At 35.7% G+C, this 19,232-nt stretch overlaps 7 protein-coding genes across 7 annotated transcripts; 3 read left to right on the forward strand and 4 right to left on the reverse strand.

The window, feature by feature from the left end:
* Positions 1 to 412: 412 nt before the first annotated feature.
* Positions 413 to 4,255, forward strand: FDP41_003896 (uncharacterized protein; the record flags this gene model as incomplete). The annotated part of the gene is made up of 1 exon (XM_044707250.1): positions 413 to 4,255. One exon carries the CDS (start codon positions 413 to 415, stop codon positions 4,253 to 4,255), a length of 3,843 nt encoding a protein of 1,280 aa, XP_044561956.1.
* A 79-nt stretch (positions 4,256 to 4,334) lies between these two features.
* FDP41_003897 (uncharacterized protein) lies at positions 4,335 to 4,985 on the reverse strand (the record flags this gene model as incomplete). Its single annotated transcript, XM_044707251.1, has 3 exons — positions 4,335 to 4,427; positions 4,498 to 4,694; positions 4,934 to 4,985. 3 exons carry the CDS (start codon positions 4,983 to 4,985, stop codon positions 4,335 to 4,337), a joined length of 342 nt encoding a protein of 113 aa, XP_044561957.1.
* A 1,198-nt stretch (positions 4,986 to 6,183) lies between these two features.
* FDP41_003898 (uncharacterized protein) lies at positions 6,184 to 6,777 on the forward strand (the record flags this gene model as incomplete). The annotated part of the gene is made up of 1 exon (XM_044707252.1): positions 6,184 to 6,777. One exon carries the CDS (start codon positions 6,184 to 6,186, stop codon positions 6,775 to 6,777), a length of 594 nt encoding a protein of 197 aa, XP_044561958.1.
* A 139-nt stretch (positions 6,778 to 6,916) lies between these two features.
* Positions 6,917 to 8,217, reverse strand: FDP41_003899 (uncharacterized protein; the record flags this gene model as incomplete). The annotated part of the gene is made up of 2 exons (XM_044707253.1): positions 6,917 to 7,372; positions 7,489 to 8,217. 2 exons carry the CDS (start codon positions 8,215 to 8,217, stop codon positions 6,917 to 6,919), a joined length of 1,185 nt encoding a protein of 394 aa, XP_044561959.1.
* Positions 8,218 to 8,721: 504 nt separating this feature from the next.
* FDP41_003900 (uncharacterized protein) lies at positions 8,722 to 9,456 on the reverse strand (the record flags this gene model as incomplete). Its single annotated transcript, XM_044707256.1, has 1 exon — positions 8,722 to 9,456. One exon carries the CDS (start codon positions 9,454 to 9,456, stop codon positions 8,722 to 8,724), a length of 735 nt encoding a protein of 244 aa, XP_044561960.1.
* Positions 9,457 to 9,826: 370 nt separating this feature from the next.
* On the reverse strand, positions 9,827 to 13,727 carry FDP41_003901 (uncharacterized protein; the record flags this gene model as incomplete). The annotated part of the gene is made up of 2 exons (XM_044707257.1): positions 9,827 to 13,475; positions 13,606 to 13,727. The coding sequence occupies 2 exons, from the start codon at positions 13,725 to 13,727 to the stop codon at positions 9,827 to 9,829; spliced, it is 3,771 nt and encodes a 1,256-aa protein (XP_044561961.1).
* A 1,124-nt stretch (positions 13,728 to 14,851) lies between these two features.
* On the forward strand, positions 14,852 to 19,060 carry FDP41_003902 (uncharacterized protein; the record flags this gene model as incomplete). Its single annotated transcript, XM_044707258.1, has 1 exon — positions 14,852 to 19,060. The coding sequence occupies one exon, from the start codon at positions 14,852 to 14,854 to the stop codon at positions 19,058 to 19,060; it is 4,209 nt and encodes a 1,402-aa protein (XP_044561962.1).
* Between the last annotated feature and the right edge of the window lie 172 nt (positions 19,061 to 19,232).

A 19,232-nucleotide genomic window follows, 5' to 3' on the forward strand; every position in this document is an offset into this window, starting at 1 on the left:
GAGCGCTCTATCTTTGTTTGTACTGCTGTAGTAGTTATATCATTCATGCTGATAGCAAAATCAATAACATTCATTCGTTGGTTTTCATTGGTGCTCTCCATTCTATGCCGATTCCGTTTGACAAGTGTCAGCCTGTCATTTCACTCAAAAAAAAAAGTGTGTCCAAAGTTCATTGTGTCATAACCAGCAGAAGCTTGTTCAACTTCAACCCATCGTCCTGCTCCTGCACAACACCTACGATCGTAATTGATTGACTCATCGATCCTTACATTTATCAATGCGCAATTAATTGAATCATTGGATCAATCATTACACACGACATTCATTAGATCAATCATCACACACTCAATTGAAACACTATCACCACCAACAACAATCATCACAACCCTCTCCTCACCCTCTCATCCTCAACATGTCCTCTTCTCACCGATTATTTGGTCTCTCCTCCACTGACAGTTCACGTGCAGGCAGTGGTGGTGGTGAAGATGACAAGATGGCTCGTCAATCCTACATGCTCGAAGAGACTGACAAGAACAGTGTCTACTACCAAGCCATCATGATGACATCATCAAACAACAACAACAACAACAACACTGTTGAGAACTCCTCCATCCGTCATTCAGTAAAATTCAAACCACCTCCTCCACCACCTCCTCCACTTTCTGCAGAGAAGGAAGAAATGACTTCTTCTGGTGGTTATTATGATTCGCACCAGTCCTTTCTCGATAGCTTTAAGAATACAGCAGCAAGAAGTCGACAAAGTTATCAACCAGTCTCTAAAAGTAGACGTGATGCCGATGCTCATCGATTTCTCAATCCCCAATCATCATGCTCACCATTGAGTTCTTCATTGAACGACAACAATGATGATGAGGATCACCACCACTCACGAGTATCTTCCCTTTCAGTGGTAGATAAGGAAATTCTTGATTCCATCCATTGGGCCAATAATCAGAGTGGTTTATATCCAAATGAAACCATTCATTCCATATGGAATCATCATCAAGTGACAAGTAATGGTGGTGATGGTAATGGTGATGGTAATAATAATAGTAATGGTGATAATAATAGTGGTGATGGATGGAATTCAATGTTTCGTGAGACTCTTTCCAATTTTGCCTTCTCTCGTATTTTAGGAAGTTATTTTGATCAATTTGGATTAAATTCACTCTTTGTGATTCATTCCAATAGTGATAAGGAAAGAATTTACAACAAGATTTATGATCAATTATATTCAAGAGTATACAATGTAGTGACTGGATGTATGGAACAGAATGAAGATACTTCCTATTTGAATATTATTTTACAATATATCCATCATCGAAAAAGTAGAATTCTCTACATTTTGAGATCCTTTTCAGCATGTCTATTTTTGAATTGTTTGTTATTGGATTTCATGGAATATTGTCGAACAACAATCATGTTGAATCCAATAATTGGTTCAACTCCTTCTACCTTTTTGAATCATCACAGTAGTAATACTACAACTACTACTAATTTATTCATTACAGCTATTCAACCATTGTGGGAATTAATGGAACAATCCACCACCACCACCCATTCCATTAAACAACAAGTTCCAATAATGGATGTTGGGACGAATACTCAAAAGGATGTATCACCACACTACAGAGGTTCAACCAGCAGTAATGATCATTTCATGGATGATAAAGATGAACTAGCAATGGCTATTTTCAGTGTTGGAAAAGAAGATACACGATTATCCATGAGTGTTAAGAATTTAGAAGAAGAGGAAGATCAAGACAACAAGAGGATGATGACCATTCCACCAAAACCTACCAAAAAATCACCACCACCACCACCCATTCCTGAACAGAATCCAAACAATGATCAACAACAAGAACAAACAGTGGTGGTGGTGGTGGTGGAGGCATCATCTTCACCTCCCATGATTCCTCAAAACAAACCTCCAAAACCTCAAGTGAAACCATTTCAAGTGAATCCTACTAGTGCTGCTGTTACTGCTGCTTCTACTAGTGGTAATGAAAAGGATAACCATTCTGCAATCTCTTCTTCTCAACATCAACCACCACTCTCCTCTCCAAAGAATTCTCAATCATCCAATCATCATTCGAAACAAACAAACAACAAACGTGTCAATGATATCACAAGAATTCAAAAATCAAAATCAGTGTCATTGGATATGGATCGATTTGGTGGAATTGGAAGTACTCCTCCTCATACTCTCGATAATGTCATTGCGAAAAAGACAAAACGTGTTCAGAATAGAGCTAAACCATCCTCTAATTCCAATGCATTGAAGAGTGAATTAGAACGAGTAGAACGAGATGCAGTGCAAGAATCAATGAATAATATTGGAGAAGAAAATAAGGATGTGTCTGGAGTGAGTGGAAGTGTCATGATGACATTACCTGGAAGAGGAGGTGGCAATAGTGGCAATAGTGGTGGTGGTTTATTTAAAAAGAAGGATATTTTAGGATTCTTTTCAAGTAAGAAGAGTGGTGGTACGAGTACGAATACTACCAATACCACCGCAGCTACTACAAGTGCTACTACTACTACGAGTGACAATCATGCTGTTCTGGGTATTACTGCTACAACTGCCACAACGGATTCGAGCGGTATGAGTAGTAGTAGTAGTAGTAGTGGTGGTGGTGAGATAAAAAAGCCTCCCGTTCCAACCTCAAAGCCTCAACTCTCTCAAAACTCACAACAAAACTCTCAAAGTAGTAGTAGTAGTAGTGGTGGTTCAAGTGTTGATGTGTCAGGTACTAGTAGTACTAATAATATGACCAATTCAAGTGGTATGAGTGGTACTTCTAAGAAGATCATTGGAGCTGTACCCATTGCTGGTATGGTTGGAGGAGTGAGTTATATGAGTGGTGCTAGTGGTGGCACTGCGAGTGTTCCTTCCTTCCTCAAAAAGAAGAATCTCTCTGAGAATACTTCCCATTCAGATTCATCACAGACTGTTGTTGATTCCAATAATAATGCAACAACAACTACAACAACACCCAATACACCATCATCATCATCTTCTAATCCAACCTTTGTGAGAGGTACAGCACCACCTGTACCAGGATCAAAGAAGAAAGATACACCTCCACCACCTTTATCACAACAACAAGATATGGATCAACAATCAACCTCCTCGACCAACAACAACAACATGATCATTTCAACTACAACAACTACAACACCATTGACCAGAAAGAAAGATTCTCCTCCTCCACCACCACCACCACCACCACCACCTGTAGAGGATGACATGAATAGTAATGAGAAAATGACAAGCATTGTCACCTCAGTTAGTTATGGAAGTTTTAAAAAGAAAGATACACCTCCTCCTCCACCACCTCCACCACAAGAGGAAGAGGAGGATCAAATACATCCTCCTCCACTTGCTGTAATGACCCATGTTGGTCAACCTGGTGGAAGTTTTAAAAAGAAAGATACTCCTCCTCCAATGACAACATTTTTACAAGAGAAACCTAAAAAACCAGAGACACCACCATCTCTTCAAAGTTCTAGTTCGGATATTAATAACAATGGTGGTGGTATCAATCAAGTCGATTTCAGATCCAATCTCAAGAAACGAGGAGAGACTACTACGACACCTTCATCCACAACCACCACCTCAGCAACAACACCTCCTCCTCCTATCAACACCACCACCACCACGAGTAGTAATAATAATTATAATAATACTGCAACAACAACTCCTCCTTCTGCACTAGAAAAACCCTCTAAAAAAGCTCCTCCACCACCACCACCTTCAGAAGAAGTGTCGTCATCTAATGTTGCAACAACAACTCCAAAATCAATCATTGGTGGTGTGAATATTCTTGGTGGAGGTATCAATCAAGTAGATTTTAGATCAGCACTGAAGAAGAGAGAAAGTGTTGTGATGAGTGGAAGTCTTCATTCAACGACGACAACAACAACAACAACAACAACAACTGAATCCTCTTCTCCAACTCAATCCACTACTAGTACTCCACCATCATCATTGAACAACTCTTCACCCACGATGATGACTGGTCAAAGTGGTGGTTTAAAGAAATCCACACCACCACCATCACCATCCTCTCAACAACAACCACCACCAACCACGACGACGACGACAAGCACTGCTGCAACTCATCAACAACATTCCAACTCTCCAACATCCTCCAAAGGAGAATCAACAACATCAGCAATTACCAATGATTCCAGTAATAGTACAGTTAATCAAGTTGATTTTAGATCCATTCTCAAAAAGAGAAAAGAATAGAGAATGTCTTTTGCTTTACTAAATGGTTCATGATCCAATGCTTCACTTCCAAGTTTAATATCTGATTTAATGGCTTGAATCAATTCATCCAATCCATTGTATTTCTCCATATATCGAATAAATCCACAAATTGATATTTGTAATTCTTCTCCATAAAAATCACTTTCAAAATCTTTTAGTAAATGTGGTTCAATGGTTTTCTTTTCATTTGCAAAATGTGGATTATTTCCAATACTAATGACAGTCTTACAAATTTCATTTCTCAATTTAGCAAATCCAATATAAACACCCATTTCCATGCGAGACAATTCTTGTTCGAAATTTTCAGCAGGTAAATTTGCTGTTGGAATTCCTAATAATTTTCCACCTCTTCCAAATCCTTTAATGACTCTTCCTGACATGACGATTGGAGTTTCAATCGGAATGACATTCATAATTCCTATGAATAATGATGTTGTTGAGAAAGAGTTGATGTTGAGAAATAATTGTTGAGAGAAATTTAAATAATTATTAGGGTCAATCGATTCCGAGTTCATTTCGGAATGTATGCGTGGATCAAGTATCCATTCAATCATTCAAGGATGAGTCACACACATCACAGTTTGGAACCACCATACAGAAATATAAAACCGCAACGACAATGTGAGAATAATCAAATAACAACAACAACAAACATACTCGGCAGAGAATGATTCGGTATAGGGCTGGTGGATGATTCCGATGAAGCCATTTTTTGTTTTGAGAAAAATTGGAAAGATTCAATGTGGATAACAACAACAAGACTTGAACTTCCATGTCACAATACATCCAATAGATTGGGAGAATCAGCGAATTGCAATTCTATGATGAAGATTCTTGGCTGGTTATTATGAAACAAACTCCACTAATTCGAATTGCATGTTTATAAAGTCAAGGAGATGTTCATCCATCGAAACAATTTGAGGCCTTTACAACCATTTCCAACATGAAATTGTTGATGGTCCTTTGAAAAACAACAGAAACGAAAACAACATTTGATCTAAAAGAAATATTAGAAATAAAATTATTAGAAATAAATAAATATATATATTTATTCCGTATGAATACTTGACCTTTATAGAAAGAACTGATAGTATTTTTCATCACATTCTATTGTCTTTCAACTATGGATATCTGTAAAACTTTGTGAGTAATGTTATTCCTATTTATCTGAAGATATATGAACTAAATCCCACATAAACTGATAAAAGAAATGATTTAATTTATCAAATTAATGAGTTTAATTCTGAATTTATTTGTTTTTTAAATGATATTATATATCTAGATACTCCTATAATCTTTTGATACCCGAAGAATTTATTTAGCATTTCATACACATAAAGAATAATAACAGAGAACCCAATACAACAACCATTATAATAGGATTCTTTATATCTATTGAAACATATTGTTATGAGTTTTCAGTTTATAATACATGGTTATAAGTGTAATATATTATTATCATGTTTATAACGCGATACCGCGTAATTTAAAATGAAGAGGAATATTTGATTATTAGCATCCTTTACTCATAAATGCATTTTATGATGTTGTTCTTTGATGTAAATCGATTGAGAATTGTTCATGATTGTTTGTCAAGGATAAATACCGAAATGAAATACTTTTGTAGTATTGGATGGTTATTTTACGTTAATGTTAATGGGTTGGATGATATAACCGGACTGAATACATCCACATTTAGGGATGAAGTATCAAAGTTATTCCGAGAATTGATGAATATGTAGAATGACCAAACACTCGATTTTCTCATTGAGAAAACCACAGGATTGATATTCCTGTGGTTTATATGTTAAAAAATCTTTATTGATGTGCTGGTACCTTAAAATTGCTGTGTTACCTTAGTATTGGGAAGTGGAATTCATTCTTGAAAAGAACGGAAGTTTAAAAAAATGTCAACACCAAACAGATCCGTCATCACACTCATTCCATACTCTGAGGTTAGGTCTGGATGGCCTTCCGAAGGGAATCACATTATTGCATCCTATACCGATCATGCTGTTCTTGTTTATCAAGCATTTAATGATGAAATTGCCGATTATGCTCTTAAACATCAAAAATTAGAAGGTTGTCCATCCTATAATGAAACTCGAATGACTTGGGTGAAATCTAATTGGCTGTGGATGATGTATCGTTCTAATTATGCAACAAAACAAAATCAAACAAGAATACTTGGATTATGGTTAAAGAAAAGTGCCTATGATGACATTTTGAGCAAGGCACGACTGAAGGGTCCAGGAGCAGGATTGATTCGAGCCCAATGGGATCCTGATTATTCACCTGAATTAACTCCAATTAAAAGGAGAAGAGATTTACAACTTGGAATTAAAAAGAGAGATACTTTCAAGAATGGAGAGGATTTTATAGAAATTGTGGATTGTACTGAATTGGCTCACATGAGTCGGAAAACGAAATGCATTCCAATGGAACGAGTATATATTCCTGATCCTCAAGTTTGTATCAATTTGGAAGTCTCAAAACTTTGAATGTTATATTGAATAGACTGTTTCAATCGTATGTAAATAGATACTTTCCAAATGAATCAATATTACTATTTTAGAAATGAATCAATATTATTACTATTTTAGAAATGAATACTATTTAAAATAATATATACCATTATTCTTATTTATTGGAATGTTTCTTTTTCCAATCAGCCACTTGATGTTTAATCTTATCAAACACCACACGTACATCTTCTGTATTTGTCGCACAACATTCATGCATCCAAATTCTCTGTTCATCAAATTTGTTGAGAGCCAAAAACTTCTGACGAATGAATTGAACCGATTCTTCATAATTGGAAAGATCACCCTTATAATCACTGAAACAAGTGTCAATGCCATGCACTTGTAACTTTTTTTTGAAAATATCTGTCTTATTCAAGACAATAATAATTGGAGTCTCTTTGAAATATCCATTACAGAGACCTTCAAAGACGTTGAGAGAGTCATCCATTCGATTCAGAGAATCATCTTCATACATTTTCAAATCATAATCAGCCAATGAACTGACATAGACCACTGCACTCACTCCTTCAAAACAATTGACCCATTTCTTACGTTCGGATCGTTGACCTCCCTTAGGATGATTCACATTTTGTTCACAACAACATGCACACACATGGTTGAATTCAACACCATGATTACAACACCATGATTACAACACTTGGCGAATTGAACTAGTTCAACACTTACCACATCAAATAAGGAAAATTTCAATCCTTCAAATTCAAAAGACACTTCCACAATTCCAATGGTCTTTTGACGACAATGAAGTAAATCTTCTTCACTTGGAACATAATCAGAACGTTTGATTCGATCCAATCTCTCAAAGAAATACTCTGCTCCATCAAAAACATGAACTTGATTTCGATGAGTTTTAAAGACTCGTTGTATGAGTTCATTGTTCCATAACTTTTCAATATCATTGGCAATTTCTTCGGTATAGAAATTACGTTCACCACCCTTACTGGCAGCTGTTGTGGATGTCATGAATGATCGATTCTTACTCAATGCTAATACACGTTCTGAACATTGTTGTAATTCTTCACTTAATTGGTCATGTTCATTTAAATCTTTTAATTTTTGACACATGACAGCCATGGATGAAACAACATTGAAATGAACAGTGTTTTTCACACGTCTTCTTTCAATTTCAGAGAATGGTCTTTGTGAAATAATTCTCACTTGTTTGAAGAAGGTACTTTTACCAGATTCACCACTTCCTAATAACAATAATTTGACATCGTAATTACCAGAATTGGGATTGGCATTTTCTTCCATGTCCATGTCAGCAGCAGTGTCATTGTCGAGATGAGAAGAGTTGTTGTTGTGAACACGTGCGGTGTGAGAGTTGTTGTTTTGAGATTTAGAGTTATTATTGTTAGAGGAGGAAGAGCCTTCTTTTCCAAAACAGGCGCCCATGTTGTTGTTGTTGAGGTGGTATTCTTGTTGTGATGGAGGTATTCTTGTTGGAGATGATGATGGTAGGAGTGGTGTTCTTGGTGGTGATGTTCTTGATGGTGGTGTTCTTGATGAATTATGGGTGCCGACAGTAAACAAGTGGTGTTGAAGCAGCTGCTGTTGTCAATGTTTTACCCGTTGGTGAATGAGAGTATAAAAAATTGCTGTTGTTGGTGAATGAGAGTATAAAATTGTTGATGACGAGAGAAGAAGACTTGATGACGAGGAAGAGAGAGACACGATACCAACTGTTGATGATGTGCTATTTTTTTGTCGAAGAAAAATCATTGATGGATGACACCTGGATAGGAACCACACAACCCAGTGAAAAAGTAGTTTGGGTCCAAAGGAGTCCTGACTGTTGTACTACTACTCAATCATCTCTCGCACGATCCATTCTTGTTTTCTGAAAAAAAAACATTGATCCTTTTGCACAAACAATAACTCTCAAAGAAAACATATATTTTAAAGTGAATCAATGAGAGAGTCCTTCAAATCTGTCACAACAGCCTCTGGCTTTGAATCTCTCAAATTGAAAATTCTTTCAATCACAGAAATTTCTGTACTAGTTGTGTTAAGTCCACAAAATGCAGCCCAGTCATTGACAACCAATCCAGCACCTATCGATTCAGAGCCTCTATTCACTGTACCTGCCATAATAGGAACTTGAAGAAGTTGAGATAATTTGTCTTGTTCTTTCACACTAGTCTTTGGATGTACAATACCTCCTTGATTACTAAACACACAATAACTTCCAACCAATGGATTTCCGTTAATTGTGGTACGGAATGTCTCAACTCCTAGAGTATCTTGTATAATTTCTTCTGTATTCTTGTCCATATCTTTATGTATCAAAGCAACATGATCATTACAAGCAATACAATTTCCAAGTGCGGAGAGTCTTTCTTCAACACGAGTGACTTTGACAGTATCAGGTAAGCAATTTCTTAAATGTAATAATTCTTGATCGGTCGTAGTGGAAGGAACAATCAAGCCTTTCTTGTTACCAGCACACAATGTACCAATAATTCTACATCCAGCAATGGTTGCATAGTTGACTGGAATATGATCAATCAATTCAGTTTCAAAAGATGTATAAAAGTTGGCACTGGTACCTTGAGCAACAAGAGCATATCCATTGGTAAGAACGGAGAAGACTCCAATATCGCTAGAGTTTTGGAATTGAGTTCTAGTAGCCATGATGATGATGATAGTATAATATACTGTTTATCGAAAATAAAAGAGGGTGAGTGTTGCGGAAAAGGCTTATTCGGAGAGAAGGAAGCAAGAGAGAAAGCTTGCACAAAAGTTGGAATATTTTTTTGTTGACGAGAGTGTGCTTGTGTCTGTGCTTATTTTTATAGTCGTTTTTTCTCTTCTTCAAAATCATGCTTGAACTTGAGAGAAAAATGCGCAAAGAGACGTCGCTGTACTGCATTCATTTCCAAATGCTGCCAAATAAAAACATTCGCCACGACACATTTGAATTGAAAGAACGAAATAAAGTTGAAGAACACCACTTGTCAACAGATCATTAGGTGAATCATGATGAACTTGTTGAATGGATGATTTACTCTACAAAGGGTTCAATTTCTTGGGAGGCATACAATTCACTGCTGTTGCTGAATTGTCCTGTTGGTGTGTCTACTGAGGAGGCAATTGTCGAACGATGTTGTCGTGAAATGCTGCCATTCTCATTAAATGAAGAGTTGGTTGTTGTGCTAGAGGTCAGTGGTGCCATACCCATCATCAAAGAAGAGGAGGAGGAGCTTGCAGTTTGTTGTTGTTTCAATCGATTCAATTCATTTCTCATATCTTCCTTTTCCATTTGTAATTTGATAATCATAGATTTCAAATCATTGACATTATTGGGCAAGTCATAAATATTGTCATACGTTTTAACAAAGGTATTGTTGTTATCATCATTGTCATCGTTGTATTGATCATGGTTAGAGTTCTTGTCATCATTGTATTGATCACTGCCATAATAACTATCAAATCCATCTCGATCTGAAATATTATTATAATACATGTCGACATCATTGTATTCTTCAGGATAGGGTATGATTTTAGGCATAATCTCTTGTGGAGTATTTTCACCATAGAGAATTCGATCAATTCGATACTTGTATGGTAATTTCTTAAATGGTTCAATCATGAAGGACTTTTTCAAGGGTCGAATTCGATAGAGTGCATTCAATGTTTCAATTTCTTCTGATGAGGAATGATCAAACGTAGAGGTGGTAGTACTAGTAGTAGTAGTAGTAGAATGAAGAGTCATCAAATGGTTGTGATCCTTGTTTTTACGAGTCTCTCGATAAGCTAATTGAATATAGGGATTACAATTTTCTTTGAGTTGTTTCAATGGAAGTGCAGAGAATGAAGATGAACCCTCACCACCATGAAGGAAATTTAAATTAGCAGTCGAGTTGAATAGAGTGGTACTTCTTTTGAAAGTCACAGTCTTTCGATGAGAAGTGTTGTTGGAGATGGTTGGAGATGATGAATCCACATATTCATCAATACTACCACTTGCAGTAAAGGTATGGTTGCTATTTCCAGAAGTGGCCACAGAGTATGTCTGAGTTCCAAAATCACTGGGATCAATTCGAGGATCTTCACCAAATACTTCCTTAAATGCTGATCGATCTGGATTTAACATTTTCCACAGTATTGTGTCGATGGCATAAATCTTTTGATTTTGTTCTTCATAGTCAATGAGAGATTCAGATTCTTTAGCTTCAATATCTCTTAACAATTCAGATTGTTTTTTAAATTCATCTTTCAAGGATCGATATTCCATTAATTTAGCTTCTAATTCATTTTCACAAGTGGATAATTTTTCTACAAGTTGTTGATACTTTTCATTTCCAGTTTGTTTTTGAAGTAAATATTTCGAAAGTATCATGTCTGCTACCTTAATAGATTTACACATTTCTATTCTTTTCTTTTCAATATCAATTCTCTCTTGTCCAACTTTCTTTTCCATACTTTTATCAATTTTTTCAATATTAATTGTGACATCTGCCTCCATTTCATCTCTCATCAAAAGATTATCAAAACTAAAAATAAAGTTCAATGATTGAGTTCGTATGAAGGATTTGAGTATGAAATTGAATCGATGTGTGGATGGTGTGTTGGATGCGACTTTGGTGAGTAACATCATGGTATTGATTCGATCGAGTTCCTTCTCTTCTCGATCCAATACTTTAGAGAAGGCTAAATAAATCACAAAAGATTCTTTAGCGAGTCTCTGAAAACGTTCTTCTTCATCCATGGGTTCAGAATTGATTGGACCACTATTACCATGATTCAAATGATCGCTAGCACCACCACCACTATTACCATTACCACTGTTAGCACCACTATTTCCAATCGAATTGCCTTTTCTCTTTTTATCTTGTAAATCATTCAGAGATCTATCCAAATATTGTGGTACCAATAGTAACATGTCATTAAATAAATATGCATTATAGAAACCATTCAATTTTTTCTTATCTAATTCCCTAGTAGATTCAACATGAATGGAATTAAACGTTCGAATATATCTTCGATGTGCTTGAAGAATACCTCCAAATCTTCCTCTCAATTTCTCTTGTAATTCAAACATGACTTTATCATTTTCAGAGCTTCTCTTAGATTCATTTAAATTCTCTGCCACTTGATTGACAATACTCAATGCTTGTTCAGTGGGTGCATAATCGACATGTGTTTCATCTGTTCTCTTTAATACCTCTTGTAGGAGTAAACGAATACGTGGAACTCTCTGAACGGGTACGACCAGATAAGAAGTAAAGGTTAAACCACCACATTCAGGTGTTTCATGAACTTTGGCTAAAAATTGTGCAAAATTTTTTGATGATTTTTCTAACTTTTCAACCTTCTCTGAAACACTATCAAAATTATTGATATATTTTGAATACATTCGAAAGAAGGGTGCAAAGGATTTGAATATATGACCAATCAAGATTGGACTTGATGGCCATTTTGCAATTTCCTTTCTCAAATCACTCATAAGCATTTCACTTGCTTGCATGATGGAAGGTAATTCTCCAAATATTTCATTAATATCATTCATGTTGAGAATGGGTTTCTTTTTCGTTTGAGCATCATTGAGGAGTGGATCCATAAAGAGTGTTTTACAGGTATTCAGAGCAGAATAATACGATTCTTCGGTGGAGAGAATTTCCAGGAGCGCTGCACGTCGTAGTCGCGCGTTTCGGACATCATTTGATTTTGAAATGTAGTCCTGAAATTTACGGCGCATGAGGAAGGCTTTCATGGACTGAAGAAGATGTGGAGAGGGTTCAATTTTGGAGGAATGAAATTCTACAAGGACATCATCTTCACGATCATCAATGTCCTCCTCAATGGGACTAGTGGGGTTGTTCTGGTTGTTGTTGTTGTTCAAAACAGAAGTTTGAATGGTGGTAGGAGGAGTGATCTCCACGGTGATCTCCATGGTGGTGGTACTGGAAGAGGTCGGATGATGATGGTACGATGAATCCATCATCATCATCATTTCATCCCCGTCATCATCCGAGCCTTCCTCTTCAAATTCATCTCCTTCACTGTTATTATTACTGAACGTATTTAGATCTGCTGCAGCATCGATCGATGGAGCCAACAAGAGAGTGGTCGAGGTGCTTGCGGCGGTGGTGGTCGGAGGTGTCGAGATGTGCGAAGTGGCTGTTGTCAAGCTTGACGATACATTTTTCAAAAGTTCTTGAGAGAGCTGACTCGCACTACTCGCACAACTTCCCAAAGAAGAGGATGAATTGGAATGAGTATTATTCTGACTTGAACCCATTCCATTATTACTAGTACTTGTTGTTGTTGCAGATGATGATGATGAATTGGATATCAGTGCATTCAATTGAGGAGCACTTGTAAGAGATTTCGTAGAGTGGTTTGACGGAGATGATGATGATTTGCTTGATCTTGTGAATTTTGAAAAGAGTCTCTCCAATCTCTTGGATGATTTCTTATTGGATCCTCCCAATGTCTTCTTTTCTTGAATAAATGTTTGAATATGAGAGGGTAAATCATTAAAACTTTCCAATCGTTTCACTTCCGAAGAAGGAATGTCAAATGGTACTAATGTCACATCAGCACCACCACTGCCACCACCACTATTACTACCACTCTGACTAGTACCTTCTTGTGAGGATGCAAGAGACAAATCAATGACTTGATAGGAATCTTGTTGTGGTGAAATTCTTTTGAATATCATTCATAAATGTCATCATCATCATCATCATTAATCATGTCGATTTGAAAAACAACATTAAACATAGGGAATGCAAACGTGTTTCAATAATTATTATGATGATCAATCATTGAACTTACTTTATAATTTGAACAAAAGTTCCTTTCATTTTGTGTATCTGTGTCTTTCCAATGTAATCAGAAAAATCATTGTTAATTTGACCATAGAGCTCAATGGGTTCTTCATTATTACTATTGGACATTTTCAATCCATTCAAAAGATGACAATGGGATGATGATTATAATAGTTCAGATGGTGATGGTGGTAAGGATTATTAAAAAGAGTATGGATGTTGTTGTTGTTGTTGGAAGAAAATCCATACAATGTAACACCCTTTCACACGCAAACAATGAAAGCTCGAGCTGAAGGTGAGGTTCTCTCTTGGGTGGAGATTTGATTTTTTTGAGATTTGTGTCAATCTTCTGTCACATTCAAAAAAGAGATGGTGATACGGATTTGAACCGACGTCGGATTAAAAAACATGTTCATGATTTGACGATTAAGAAATGAATGATATCGTCGCGACTTTCACGGTACCGTAGACACTTGTGTAAATTTAACTTGCAATTCAAACACCCGCTTCAAACCAATCTTTTGGAATATTATTCATCGAGTTGAGCTTTAGAAGAAGAACATTCTCAAGTGAAACGAGTCAGAAAAATCATTGTTAATTTGACCATAGAGCATTTTGACAGAATGACCAATATCAAAGAAGACCATCTATGGAGAATGAAACGCCTCACGAGAAGAGGAATGAATCATGTTGTTGCAGATTGTTTCATATCGCCAGTCCTGTGAATAAGGTTTCTCACTATGTAGTGACGATACAAAAATCCATTAAGGTAAAAAAACATATGGTACATGTGACAAACCTTTCTCGAGAAAGGATACAGTACTATCCTCACCATCAGCAATGATTGTGGACCTTCTTTGGTCCCAAGATGAATGTCAACCTCTGAAGGAGGAGTGTTCTCAATAAAGAAGTTTTCTATATTTATTTTAGTTTATTTGAACGTTTCTTTTTTGAGCTCAACATACAATTTCAAATAATAAAATAATAACAGAACTCTGAGTGTGGTTGCATTTCTTCCTTGTCCTACATCAATCATTCTTTTTATTATTATAATTATTATTATTCAACAACAATACACCACTGTAATATCTCACCACTTTTGATCGACGGGGAGACATATGCCAAGCGAATTCAACCGCAAACAAGGCTTACTTGATCCTAATGGTGGTGATGGTGGCGATACATCCAATGGGGTTGTTTCATCTTCTTGTTCCTTCATCAAAAACATAACCGACATTAAGAATTCTTCATCGATGAACAGCAACAACAACAACAGCACTTGGACGACTACAAACATCAAGCATTCTGGTGTAATGACAACTCGTAATGATGATGATGAAATTGGTGGAGGTTTGATTGAAGAGGAGCATGCTTCTTCTTCTTCTTGGACTCCCAATTCATCATCATCATCATCACCGACGACGAAGACGACGACGACTTCAGAAGTAACATTCTCACCAACACCATGGTGTGGCACCACCACCCTGACAACCACTCCTCCTTCTCCTCCTCCTTCCTTCGAATATCTTTGTGATGATTTGTATTCACCACTCTCATCTCCACTCTCTTCACCATCCATACGAACATTATTGAATTCATTGAAGAGCAGTCTGTCAGCGAGCAATCAAGAGGATGATCATGATGACGAGAACCATCCTCCATCACCACTCGATCCTCATGCCTTTTCATTGGACCATTCCCAACTATCGAAAGAGAATCATTCACTTCCATCATTATCCTCTTGTGATGGCATCGTCCAGAATTCTGCAACAACATCCACTCGTCGGAGTCGTCGGAGTCCTTCGTCAGAACTTGTCTCTCAAAGAAGAACTGACACCACCACCTCTTCAGGTCAGTTACTTTCAAATGTTGTTGCACCCAGCACTCACTGTATCATCAATAGTAGAATGATGACTCATACATCATCATCATCATGTAATAATAATATCACCACCACCAACAACAATAATATCACCAACAACAACAACAACAACACTACTACCACCAACAACAACAATACTACCACCTATCACCAACAGTACAAGTGTCTCAATCACAACAACTCTGAGTTAAATATTCAAAGAAGAGCCTTCTCATTCATCAATGATCCAAACACCACCTTGTCATCCAATAATAAGAATTCTGATATTTTGAATGTTCTCTTGAACGATTCTTATCTTACTTGTGTACAAAACAAGGATGAGAATCATGACGTAAAAGTTCATGAACAACACTCTCAACAACACTCTCAACAGAGAGGACTTTTCACATCCTCCATCGATTATGATGGTGACACGGAAGATGACCCTATACATTTTAATAAGAGAATGAATCTTGTCGAGATCATGAGTGGTGGTGGTCATAGTAGTAATAATAGTCATAATAGTACTACTACTACTACTGACCATGCAATTTCTAACGAGACTACTATTCATGCTTTTAAAAACTCCTCCTCCTCCTTCTCAACAACAAATTCACATGTTATTGATTATTATCATGATTTAATTAACAAATTATCAAGATTAGATTTTGGAATTATTTATTCCATTCTCTCCTATTATTTATTTATTATTGATGATTGGTTTATTTATACACAATTATTAGTGTATCGTGATGAAAGACTTTCGAGAAATGCTGCTGCTACTACTACTACTACTACTGATGATGTTCTATATAGAAATCATTCTCATCGAAATCATTTTCATCAACAACAACAACAACAAGACTGCAAATTCAAGAACCTCAACAAGACTCCAAATCATCATCATTATGAATCATCATCATGTACCTCTCTCATCATGAAAATGTTCTATGGAAAGAAATACAATCATTTATTTCAAGTGTTTCCTTCCATTTCCTTGAATGTGACCAATCCTGAATTTTTGAAATATTTCATGAGTGAATCATTGAGTATCAATAGTAATAGTAGTAATAGTAGGAATAGTCATAATCCTAATAATAATCACAATACTAATGGTATGTATAGTAGTAATAGTCATAATAGTCATAATATCAATATTGCATCATCAGAGTTCAATCGTATTCAAACTTGTCATGCACTCAAGAGTGTGATCAATAATTGTTCACATTTCATTGCGAATCAACATTTTAATGATCTTTCACATTTATTTGAATTTAAAAGATTGAAATCCTTTCATTTACCTTATGGATTTAAAGATGACATTCATTTATCACAATTATTACACAAATCAAGAAAGTCATTGGAGAGTATGAGTGTCACCCCTATGGCATTTGACAGTGGTGTGATGAGTTCATCCAATGCTACTATTCATCGAACCACTACTACAATTACTACTACAATTACTACCACTTCTACTAATGCTACTATTCATTCAAGGACTAGTCCTTCATCATCCTTGTGGTGGTCCAATGATGATGTACATGTTCAAACCCATCTAACACATCCATCTACTCCTCATCCTCTACAATATCCCAATCTTAAATCTCTCACTCTCTATTCCAAGTATTTAAATCAAATTGATTTTGACAAGTTACAACTTTATTCCTTGAATTCTCTCTCTATTTATTTGAAATATCCAGTGATTGATCAGAATTATGTATCACTCAAGAATTTTATTCAACACGTTGTTTGTTCCCCATCCTCATCCTCCTCCTCATCAATTACAGATTTACATTTTCATTTCAATATGAGTCATTATATTCAATATTTTACAAGTGAGAATCATTTAAATTCACTTTCATTGACCTATTGTCAAATTCCACCCAATTATCATTGGAATATTTTTACAAAATTAAATGATTTAACATTGAATATTACCAATCCATTGGAATTGAATCATTTAATTACTAAAATTGGTCATCAATTGAAAAGACTCTATTTAATTCTTGATATTGAAGAATTTTCATCATCCAATAGTTTTGAACATTTCAATGATAAATGTCCCAATTTACAAGAATTACAATTAAGTCATGTCAATTACAGTATTTCAAAACATTTAAATCAATCTCAAAGTATTGTAAGATTTGGATGTGATAGTGCTCTCAATGATTTGATGTGTATTGATCTGTTGTTGAATATTAAGAATTTATCAAGATTGGATTTGAAAGTAATGGTGAATATGTATTCCTTGATTGATCTTGTGTTGTTTCGATCTCAAAAGATGAAAAGTAGTAATTCTGAAAGGAGTAATGGTACTACTAAAAATGATGCTGCTATTACTACTATAAATGGTAATAATGGTACTACCACTATAAATGGTACTGCGACTGCTGGCAAATGCTCAACAAGAGACAACAATAACATCCTTTCATCCCTTCATCTCAATATTGAGTGTTTGATTCAATCGTCAGCAGTAACAACGACTACTTGCATCAATAATACCAACAACAACAACAACAACAACAACAACACTTCGAATAGTAATAGTAATGGTCAAACTCTTCACTCTATTGTTGAATCAATAACAACAACCACACGTACGACTCGAAGTCAAAGTCTATTCAACAATAATTACATTCCACCACGAACATTACGAGCAAGTACTTTTAACAGTAGTGAAAGGATGACACCAATGAATACTTTTACTAGTGATAGTAGTAGTAATAGTGGTAGAAGTACTAATAACTCTACAACCATCACCATGACTCATCCATCATCCTCTTTTCCTCCTACACTTCTTGGAAGAAATCAATTCAATTCTCTTAACATTCATCGACTTGAATTAATCTATCGTGAACATGAAACTATTTCTGATTTGAGTTTTTTAACCTATTTTAAAAGTATTGAAGAATTATCGATCAAATATGGTACCATCTATTCTCCTCTATTTTCTCAATTATTATCTTTAACAAGTATTAAGAAATTAACTCTATTTAAAACCAATATTAATCATGTATTTCTCTCAAACAAGTACAAGGTATTAACCTTTCAAAATATTGTATTCATTGATTGTCATTTGAATTCAAATTTTTTGAAATTATTAAATGACTATCCAGGGATGGTATTTGAGGAGGAGAAGGAATGTGATTCGAGGAGTGGTAGTAGTAGTAGTGGAATTACTATTACAAATACTAGTAGTAGTGGTGGTTTGGGTACGAGTGGTGGTGGTGGTAGAGGAGGAGGAGGAGGAAGAAGTGCTAATGATGGTACTAGGAGTGCTAATGGTGAAGCCATCATGACCACAATACCTACTACTACTACTACTACTACTACTCCTTCCACAATTCATGATACAATTCGACCTTCAAAAATGAATCATCATTCATCCTGCATGATGAGGTTCAATTATATCATGGATGGTTATTCGTTGCATGTGGTTGGAATACCAAAGATTGTCGTTGTACAAGATGATTTACACAAGTTGCAACAACAGGAGAGTATTTCAACAACAACAACAACAAGTTCTTCCTTAGTGTCGTCTGCTGCTTCTTCAATGAATCATGATGATGTGAGTTGTCATCCCTCTTGTTGTATTCAATAATTATTTTGAAGTCAATTTCACTTGATCCACCATGCACACACTATGGAATGTTATGAATATGAATAATAATAATAATAATAATAATATGAATATCTCCATGAAATGTCCGATTAATAAAAATGAATCATTAATGTATGTGTGTGTGTTTACTCTAGATTTAATCAATTGTTCA

This window comes from Naegleria fowleri (genome assembly GCF_008403515.1).
Source record: "Naegleria fowleri strain ATCC 30894 chromosome Unknown tig35, whole genome shotgun sequence".
NCBI classification, from domain to species: Eukaryota; Heterolobosea; class Eutetramitea; order Acrasida; family Naegleriidae; genus Naegleria; species Naegleria fowleri.